General features: G+C 40.5%; 1 protein-coding gene across 1 annotated transcript in view; it reads right to left on the bottom strand.

Moving 5' to 3' along the window:
- Nucleotides 1-1,530: 1,530 nt before the first annotated feature.
- The window catches only part of LOC107663619 (catenin delta-2-like), an 89,954-nt gene continuing 80,962 nt past the window's right edge, over nucleotides 1,531-10,522 (bottom strand). The window contains exons 3-5 of the mRNA XM_016453851.1: nucleotides 2,142-2,257; nucleotides 1,905-2,002; nucleotides 1,531-1,610 (exon numbers count right to left, since the gene is read on the bottom strand). Of these exons, the coding sequence (XP_016309337.1) occupies nucleotides 1,531-1,610; nucleotides 1,905-2,002; nucleotides 2,142-2,257 (294 nt within the window). The remainder of the gene's footprint in view (nucleotides 1,611-1,904; nucleotides 2,003-2,141; nucleotides 2,258-10,522) is intronic.

Genomic DNA, 10,522 nt, shown 5'->3' with positions numbered 1-10,522 from the left:
CAATCAAGGCCAGTCTACTGTAATAGCATCTCCAGTCTGTTCGGGCTTCCAAACTGTCAGTCTACCACAACTTGAACTGTACTTTTTTTTTGGCTTTTTCGATGTGTCAATGCAAGCATGCACCTTCCCTGTGAGCCGAGAGCCTCTTTATCAACTCTACCCAGAATTCCCAGGAGACTCATTTGACAATCAAGGCCAGTCTACTGTAATAGTCTACTGTCAAACTGTCAGACTGATAAGTCATTGCTAGCAGACACTGGCTTCGTGTCTCTCTGGCTCAAATATCAAACCCAACAATATGTACCAGATGGAAGAAACACATACACATCATATACACACACAACTAAAGATTGAAGACAAAACCGTAACACTTGCTGTTTATATATGGAATATAAAAGCATTCATAATGACATTTAACATACTGTCTGTTATCATTTCATAAATAATTGTAGCCATGTTAATATGCATTAAACAGAATGATACGTAATACACAAAATTTGGTACTAAACATGCAATATACTGTTTTTTTTTTTTTTTAATAAAGGTTACTAGCAGTGGTTACTATTATTTATGTAAAATGATTATTGGGTGAATCTAACAAAATAAATCATAATAAATGAATGAGGTGTATTTGTGGGACCGTAAAAGTTTTTGTATAAGATTTTTTAAATATACAATACAGAGTTTTTTGTAATATAATACAAAAATAATGCTAAAGTAATTAAATAATATTTGTTGTGCTGCATTTAATTTATCCTGATTTATTTAATAAAATACTGTAAAATATTCCGCAATAAAAGGAAAATAAACACTGGGGGTGGGAGTGAAGGGATGAAATTAAAACATCCAGACACATGATGGTAAAAATGCAGGAGAAAAAAAAAAATACAGAAAGGTCATGAAAATATAATCCAAAAAGGCTTCATTTTCTTAATGCCTACTGACTTGTATATGTAGCTTGTATATGAGAAGACAGATTTTCATTTTGACCAACCGTCATGATTACGGTTTCCTCGCGTAGGTAGGAATATCGCAGGAGGACTCGAGCACAGCACAGCTTCATAGAAAGCGCTACTGATTAAGAATTGCATTTATTGTGGACAAGTCAATCGTAACCTAAACCACAAACAGAGCAACACCATGAGAGAGCAGGTTTGAATAAGTGTTTTTCACAGAAGGCCTCTGGAACGATCAGCTGAACGAAAATCTGAATCAGCTATTGTGGAACGGTTCACTTATGGCAAATTAAAAGGCTAAATCAATATTATGTAGCAGAGTAACATCATGGCTTCCTTCCCGCACAAGCTCTCAATGGAAACCTTGAGGCTCTGAGCGCAGCAGGACTTCATTTCTTTCTTGCCCTGCCGTTTCTTCGGACCGGATAAAGACTGATTCCTTTCATAAAAGACATTGTGAATAGGGAGTAAAAATGTGTGGTAAAAATTAAGGACAAGTTACCTTCTCTTAGTTTTGCACAGTTACATGCACACATTGTCCTACTGATGTGAAATTCTCAACAGTCAAACATCTTCATCCTCCACTGTTTCGCTTCCCTTCCTCTTTCAATAAAACCAAGAAACTCTCAACACCAGATTCCTGGAAGGTCAAGCCTCCAAGAGATGCACATAATTAACAAGTGTGAGGAATGTTAACTAAAGCTAAATGATGTTAATTGCTATTGAATGTTGAGGAAGCTAATGTGACAGTCACTTAAGAGGAAACTGGTTCCCCTTAGATTAATTTATGCATGCATTTTTTTTAAAGAAAGTACAAAGTATCTCAATTCACAAATGCACACACACATATTTAACCCATGAGACCTCATGTGACAGAATCACATGTACACATCTAGACAAAAACATTAGCATTTAGATCCGCAGATGGAAATCCACCAACATGTGGACCCACGCACTCATGTACACTCTCTCTTTCATATACAAATTCCCGGTGCTGTATGTAAATCACATTATGAGCTGAAATTGCATGAACTCCACTCTGACCCCTGCACAAAGAAGTCAAGAATATTGTCAGAGTTTCTTTAACCATACAATTACATCCTTCAGGCAGCATGGTCTCATTATACAGACTTGTTGAAGCATTAGATAGCCCCTGCACACTCCCACACAGTGCATTAGCATTACCTGATACTGCTCATGCTGCCACCTGTCTCAGATCCCAGTTTGCATCGCTCCAGCTGAGTAGCCACTATCTGACGTTCCGCCTCCAGCTCTCGAGTTAATCTTTCAAACTGCAGTTCCTGAGAAAAAGAGAAAGAGAGATGGTCAGTTAACAAATTTCCTTAAGCGCCATTACTCTACATCGCTTGTACTACAAACATGTGAAGATTACTGAAATACAACATTCTTATTAAAACTGTACACAGCTGACAGTAACAGCTGAACTAATGTTGTCCATTTTCTGAGAAAAATATAAGTGGTATTTAATTGTGCAAAAGTTGCTATTGGTATGCTAAAGCGTTCTTATGTGTTTGTTAATGTGCTCTGAGTGTTTTACCGTGTTGCTATGCATTTTCTAATGTGGCTTCTAATGTGTTCTTACTGTTTTTGCATTTTGCTATCATAGTTGTTGGTTGGGCTGGATGGATAATATTGATTAATCTTTATTTTAACAATATTGATATCGATTCTTAAATCCTTAAGTCTTTTAAGTCTTTAAGTCTTTTAGTCTATTTTGTTGTCTGTTGATGCATGAACAAAACTTCACTAAACATTATTTGTAGTGTGCTTGCCATTCAATAATCACATTAAGCTTGTTTTTTGTTAATTTTCATAAGAAACAGTCTCAGATTTCAAATTCTCAGGGAACTCGAACAATAAATGTTGTTTTAACGTTCTTTAATGTGGTGTGACAGATCGTTGTAGTCGCCTCAGTTCAAGTGAAATAAACATGAATGAACATTAGAAGGTATTTTGAAATAAACAACAAAACTTACTCAAATGTATCATGTCTCAAGTAATTGCTCAATCAGTGTTTTCAACCACGGAAAGATGGCAATAAAGAGCTTGTATGTAAACAATGTCACATAAATGTTACATTTACCTCAGGAAAGTATTTTGCTAAATATATACAATATATTGCATATTCATTATATTTTACTTAATCTGTTAGTATTATTTAATATATTTTTGAATAAATCTTTCATGAAAAAAAGTTTTTATCAAAGTCACCATTTATATGTTTATATATCAACAATGTACTGGAGTAGAACCATATTTAATATTAAATATAAAAACAGCCTCATGCGCAATTTAAATGTTTGTTTGGAAAGAAAACTTGAGTGTTTTTTGAGTTTTGATTATTATATCTAACAATAAACAGCAACTGAATTTAATAGTTTGGACTCCGTTGTTAATATTAACCTTTAATATTATAGTAATGTACCAACTGACAGGATTCCCTATTTATTTTACATCTTCAGTTGAGAGAGATTTGTTTCCTTTAGAAAAATTAACATGTACTGTACCTGATATAGTGAATGAATCGATTCAAATGAACTCATATCGAATCAAATTGAGATCAGAATCTAATTGAATCAAGAATAATCAGAATCAAGACGTTTCAGCATGTTGTTTAATCCATTCGGGTCTCTAGATTTGGCTCACGTTCCTCCTTCAATGTAGGTCTATGGGATCTGTTTGTCTGTTTTATTATCCACTAGGTAAAAATTGTACATCTGATCATTTAGAAAAGTAAAATATCTTCTTCTGGACAATCTGAGGTAACACACTAGTACTTAGAGTTAGAGGTTTGTTCATATGCCTAATCCAATAAAGCCTAAAGCAAGAACCACTAATTACATTCAATATGTCATTAAAAAAATTCCTATAGAGGGCACATTTTGTTCTCTCCTATAATTATATTGAGTTACAAACTTATTTTAGATTAGATTAAACTCTCGTCCCATAGAGAAACTTCTGTAGAATTTGTGGAGCAGTGTGCCCGCCAGCTATAAATCAAACAGGCAGACCTCCGGCTGGCCCTGAGAGATGATAATCACCACTAACGCCCCAGCTGGGACAGAAAGTGCACCATCAGCACCAATAAAGGCCTATTCCATAACCGGACGGCACATATAATCACTTAGACAGCCAGCCCCAAGCTGCCCCCTCCAGGCAGCCAAGATTAGAGCCTGAAGCCCGGCACCAGGAAACAGTGTTTCCTCCAACGAGAAGCCTTAAGAGAAGGACAAAAGACCTGCACGAGACCCCAAAGTGTTTTTATTCCAGCACATCAGGGTTGAGAAACAGTCCAGAACAGGGAAATGGAGATAAAATTCGAACTCAGAAAACAATCAGACGCTCCACAGCAGGAGTTCTTGTCACCGGTACCTGTTTTAATTACAGCTGGGCAGGAGGGTCGATGGGGGTCTGATCCGTAACCACATGCATACGAGGGTTGTACAATTGGAGAGTTTATTGATCCAGCTCTGAAAGCCATTTGTGGACTGAATCAAATGATGGTGTGTCCAGCCAGGCCCTATTTCCAGACACCAAAACAACAATTTATCCATTTTTATCCATTTTCAATTCCAAAACACCCCTCTTCATCCGCACTTAATCACAACCAACCAGCTCTAAGCCAACAAACAAGCCAGCAAACCACAGAAGTGCAATAAATTAAACTGCTTTCCTCTCCGTCTTGCTCTCTCAACTCTCTCTTTCTCACACCATTCACACTTCTCCCATCAGATTTTTCGCTTCTCACATTTGTGCAGTTCAGGACACTGACACATTAAAAGAGGATATGGACTGTGGAATGTATCCTGCCCACAGAGAGATACACCCTACTGTAAGTAATTAAATCCAAAGAAAGATGCCTTTGCATGGATGTGCTCTCCATTTAACAGAGCTCTTTTCAGATTAGTCTGAGCAATATATTGAATAATAACAATACATTTTATCGGCGATAAAGCAACATTGTGAATATTGCTACGATTGTAATGTGCAACACTTGGCAACTATGCTTTCTAAAGATTGTGTCATAAAATTAGTTTTGCTTTCCCTCCCGTCACATTACATGCGGGTATATAAGCACAGAGACATTGTTATGTCTTATGTCTCTTATTTAAAATTCAAAAACAGTTGAGTTGGTAGTTTGTTCATTAGCTTAAATCAGTTCAATCTGGCTGTATTAATCAATCAATTAGAAACTCTGTGTTTTGCATCATCAATGAAAAACATTCACAAATATACAAAGCATTAAAATGACATGGTGATGAAAAAAAATTCTTAAGAGGATAAAAATAAGAGGAAGACTTATAAATAATGCTGCGCTTTTGCATTTTTCTCGTAAACATTTTGCATTGCCTTGACAAACTTTGCTTTCACTCGTTCAACTTTTGCACTCTCTCTCTTTCTCTCTGAAGCTTTCTGAGAGAACGCAAACGTCTTGAGACAGAGAAAGTTGTGCAAGCAAATTCTCAGAGAAACTTTGAGTTCCCCTAAGAAACTTTGCGAGGGCAAAATTTCTTAGGGGAACTCAAACGTCTTGGAAAAAAGTTCATTAAAAATAATTCAGATGTTAATATATTAATCCTCTGATCAGATATTCTGGAGCAGTAACACTATCAAACAAGGTGAATTATTGTCGCAAACCACTAATAATGAAGATAAACCAGCAGCACCTGTTGATCAGAGTTAAAAGAAAATAACTGCAAGAAAATCCTTTACATGCAAACTAATGCATAATTCAAATTTTAAAAATAACATAATGAGAACTGACAGTTAAGTGTGACTGAAATCTACCAATAAAAACCAGTATAAGTAAGGCTGGAAATCCAATCAATGAGAATTAGCGCCAATGAATAGGGTTGTTTTGCTGTATTATACCATACCTAATGAGAAACACAACAGATGTCTAAAAGGAAAAGAAAAAAACAACTTGCATGAACATCTTAACCGGATATCACTAATTAGCAAAGCATACATATAATCCAGTTAAAGTTCAGAAACTTCAAACTCAATCTTTAAATCACAAACATTTTCTTCCTTCCTTTCCCGGCACAAATCAGGACAAAATAGCCGTACCTCGTCTCACACCACACACCTGAGCAACTGGTCGCAGAGATCAGTGTAAAGCCAACCCGTCGACCATCCTTCCACTTAGCTCTTCCCATTAGAGAAATTCCTCAACTCATTACAGGCGCGGCCGGTCTGCCAGCCGCAGCTTCCAAGCGCCTCGCGCACAACACTGGCTCAGTCAGCCACAAAGGTCTCCATGGCAACAGAGGACCCAGCGCCCCCCTCTGGCATTATTTATGCAACATTTCATCTCTGAAAGTCCCACCCACCAGCCAGACTGCCAAACCGAGTGTCCCTCCAATCGCTCTCCCATCTGCCCCTTTTCGCAGGACTATTTGTGCCCGACACCTCAAAGACCGGGCGAGAATTTCGAGTGCCTTTGGGGTGAAACGCTAAATGCCTCTCTACACCATTCTTCCTCCCCCTCCCTCCCATCCCTCAGCGCACTGAAAAGCCTGAGAACTTTCACTGTCTGTTCCACATCAATACAAGCCTGGAAGTCAGTGTTCCTGAGAGAGACAGAACGATTTATCTAAAGCGCTGTGCCGGAACATGTTTAAATACAATGGAGACCCGGAGAGGCCGTGTGTATTAAAGGAAAGAGGGATGCCAGAGCATTTCGGCAGCCAAAACTTCTCAAGCCCTTTTAGCGGTACCAGATATTCACTATTTATTGAAAGGACACTATTGACAGCATACAGCTAAATGACCTGCCTGTCTATGGTCAGAGTAAATGAGAGATGGTATTGCGTTTAACTAAATCAATCTAAGCATCATAAAAGCAGGGGCTTCAGAGGTTTAGCTGCTGCAGCAATAAGCCGGTAAAATAAAAAAAAGGAAAAATGTTGCTGACCACCTGCTTCGTGTTCCCTCAATAGGGCTGGTCAGTGATGAAAGCTGATTGATAAAAGGTTACTCTCGCCGTTCTCATGCATACCAAGTGTGCTGTCACCCTCTCGCCTAATAAGCTCCTCTCTTTCATCTGATCTCTCCATCCTTACAGATGAGCTGGAGAAGATGATCAGGAAGGTTTCAGGCAAGTCATTGCTGAATGCAAAGGGAATGATATGCTCTTTATTAGGGATTCACAATATATTGCTATTGAAGATTTTTCTTAATTTATAGGGCAATAATCAATATTTAATTGTGAATGCTTGCTTACTCCTCTAATTTTTGCACTTATATTACCATTGCTGTCTTCTAATACTCACTTAAAGTTAACCTTTAAAACACTAATAAATATGTTATCTATATGTTATACCAGCAATAATATGAAGATAATTACTAATTTTAGTGGCTCAAAATGTATAATATTATAATTATGCAGCAAATCAGCATATTAGAATGATTTCTGAAGGATCAAGTGACACTGAAGACTGGAGTAATGTCTGCTAAACAATTTAGCATTGCCATCACAGAAATAAACCAGATTTTTATAAAATATTAAAATAGCAATGTACTTGACATCTCATAAATATATTGTTCTTGTGTTGTGTTGTCCCCATTTTGTACACTGATGGTTTCATTTGCACTGATCAGCTCAAGTAGAGAGTATCCTATTGCAGCCCCTCAGGGGAAACCAGCTGTATCCCCCACAGAACAAACAATAGGTCATGCGATCTGATGGCTGAGCGAACCCTTCCATCTCTCTCAGGTGACCGTTTCAGACCAGGATGAGAAGTCTGAGGTTGTCTAACTTGGTGTTCAGTCACACATTCAGTACTGAAGGGTTGCCCTTGTCACTCAACTTCATGTCAGGACACCGGCCTGTTACCGGCTAATGGTGGTATCCATGTATTTAGCATGTCAAGCATGAAGTTAAGTGCTTGAACTAAGAAACAAAGAAAGAAAGAAAGAAAGAAAGTCGTAATTTTTGCTTTAAAAGCACCATTAACGACTCAGTTAATTGATTTTTGTCATTGATAGGATTTTTTTTTTATACTTTTTTTTACATTTTAAACAATTCACATTAAGTAATTTAAATGTCAAAATATGAATGACATTTAACAAATATTGTGTCTAAACAATATCAAATAAAAAAAAAAAAAAAAAACACCTCTAATTGTCACGATGTGGGTTAGATGAGGCATACAGCGACGGGGTAATCCAAAGGTGAGTCTTTAATGATCAATCCAAGAGTTTAACACTGACGGACATAGGAATAAACACCACAACGTAACTTTAAAGTAAGACAGGGAAACAGGAAAACACAGGGTATACAAACACATGGAACGTAATTAGGGAGAACTGAAACAGGTGAGGAACTCAATCAATACAGGTGAACAGAATAAACGATGATTAACTAAATGAGGACAGGAACTGAACCAAATAGGGGCAAACAGGAACTAAACAGAGACAAAGCACTTACGAGGAGCTGGCACTGGAGGGTGCTCTGGAGGAGCAGGCACAGCAAGGCGCTTTCGAGGAGCCGGCACTGGAGCGAACTCAGGGGCTGGAGCCGACACTGGAGCAGACTCAGGGGCTAGAGCCAAGTACCGGAGATGCAGAGGCCATGAGGCCCAGCATCTTCTGAAATGCCTTGAGAGGGCGAGGGATTCCAACTTTAAATGAGGCCACGAGCTGCTGAATAGCTAGTGCACGTTCTGGTGTGACTACTGCCCTCATTCGGGCTGAGTCGAGAACTGTTCCCAGGAACGAGATCCGTTGGCTGGGGGACAGCTTGCTCTTGGCAAAATTGACCCTGAGTCCCAGGCATTCTAAGTGGCTGAGGAAGAAGGATCTGTGAAATAGTAGCTCATCCTCCGACTGGGCCAAGATGAACCATTCATTGAGTTCATTGAGGTAATTCAAAATGCGGATTCCCATCTGTGTGAAATAGTAGCTCATCCTCCGACTGGGCCAAGATGAGCCAGTCATTGAGGTAATTCAAAATGCAGATTCCCATCAGTTTTAGTGGGGAAAGAGCCGCATCCATGCACTTCTTAAAAGTGCGATGAGCTTGGGAAAGTACAAAGGCAAGGACCGTGTATTGATATGCCACTCCCTTGAAGGCGAATCTCAAGAATCGTCTGCAGGGGGGGGCTATCTGGATGTGAAAGTATGCGTCTTTCAGATCCAGCAAAAAGAACCAGTCCCCTGGGCACACTTGCGAGAGGATCTGTTTCAATGTAATCATCCTGAACAGCCGTTTCATGAAGGGCTTGGTTCAGGTGCCTGAGATCGAGGATGGGCGACCATTGCCATCCTTTTTGGGGACGAGGAAAATAGCGGCTGTAGAACTCGCTTTGAGCTGGGGAAACCGTTTCTACGGCTCCTATTGCCAGCAAATTCATCACCTCGGAGCGCAGGACGTGCGCGTCTTTGCTCTAACCGAGGTGGGAACCATGCTGCTGAATCGCGGGGGTCTTCGTGCAAATTGCAGTGAGTAACCTCGTTTTATTATCCCCAAAACCCAGTCTGGCACTCTGGGGATGGCCTGCCAGGCCTCAACCCGCGTGACAAGGGGTTGGATTAATTCGAGCGGCTGGTCACCGTATGGGGACCCCACACTCAAAAGAGGAATTTTGCTCTCTTTTGAAAATGCTTTAAAAAAATGCTTCGCTAGACTTAATGCTCTCATAGCGAGAGCAGTCAGCCCCCGTGCGTGCTGCCTCAGCATGGGTGTGGCCCAGACGCGTCCAATTTGAAGCTGTCAGTGATAATAATCATTAGTGACAGCATTCCCTTTTAATCCGCCTAAAAAGATCAAACCACTCATAGAAGAGGAGTACTGATGATCTTTATGTTTAAACACTCAGGCAGATCAAAAGTGCTGTGCGCATTCTCTCAGATCCTCTCGTGGCGGACGAGGGGAGGGTCGGGGCCACCTTCATTGAAGAAGACGAGCCGCGAGCAAAGCAGAGCGAGACATGAACTCTCGTGAGAGCGATCTGTCTCAGCGAGCGCAGCCTCAGCGTGGGCGTGGCCCAGCGAGAGGCGCATTCAAATACGAAGCTGTCAGCGATATTGAATCATTGGTGACAGCTTTCTGCTCCGATCCTCACATGTAAACACACTGGTGGATCAAAGAGCTGCGCCGAGAGTGATGCATGCGGGGGCTTGCCGGCGTTAAATCACTCATGCCTGATCACTCATCCCCGCGAGCTGCCTCATTGAAGGCGGTTTGCGAGCGGAGAAGAGCGAGATTCATGCTCTGAGTCAGCATTCTGTCTCAGTGAGCACACAGCACACTGCCCTTCTGCGGCGGATCAAAGCACAGCGGGGAGAGCAAGCACGCGGGTACAGTGCCGGCATGCGAAAGCTCAGACCACATGAGCCACACTCGCAGCGCGACATTTGCAACAACGTCGCTAGAAATTTTGCTCTTTTAGAACTTACCTAGAAATAAGCTATTTTAGGCTCGCCGGATGGCAGCAGCGGATCAGCTGGGACCGCTGATGCTGCGATGCTGAAGGCGGCGGAGAAGCGGTGAATCAGTCGAGCAGAGGGTCGCTGGTTCAGCTTGATCCGCTGCGAAGGCG

This window comes from Sinocyclocheilus anshuiensis, unplaced genomic scaffold (assembly GCF_001515605.1).
Source record: "Sinocyclocheilus anshuiensis isolate Anshui unplaced genomic scaffold, SAMN03320099.WGS_v1.1 scaffold928, whole genome shotgun sequence".
NCBI lineage: Eukaryota > Metazoa > Chordata > Actinopteri > Cypriniformes > Cyprinidae > Sinocyclocheilus > Sinocyclocheilus anshuiensis.
Note: the sequence above shows the minus strand (reverse complement) of the source record. Positions and strands in the feature narration are given on the sequence as shown.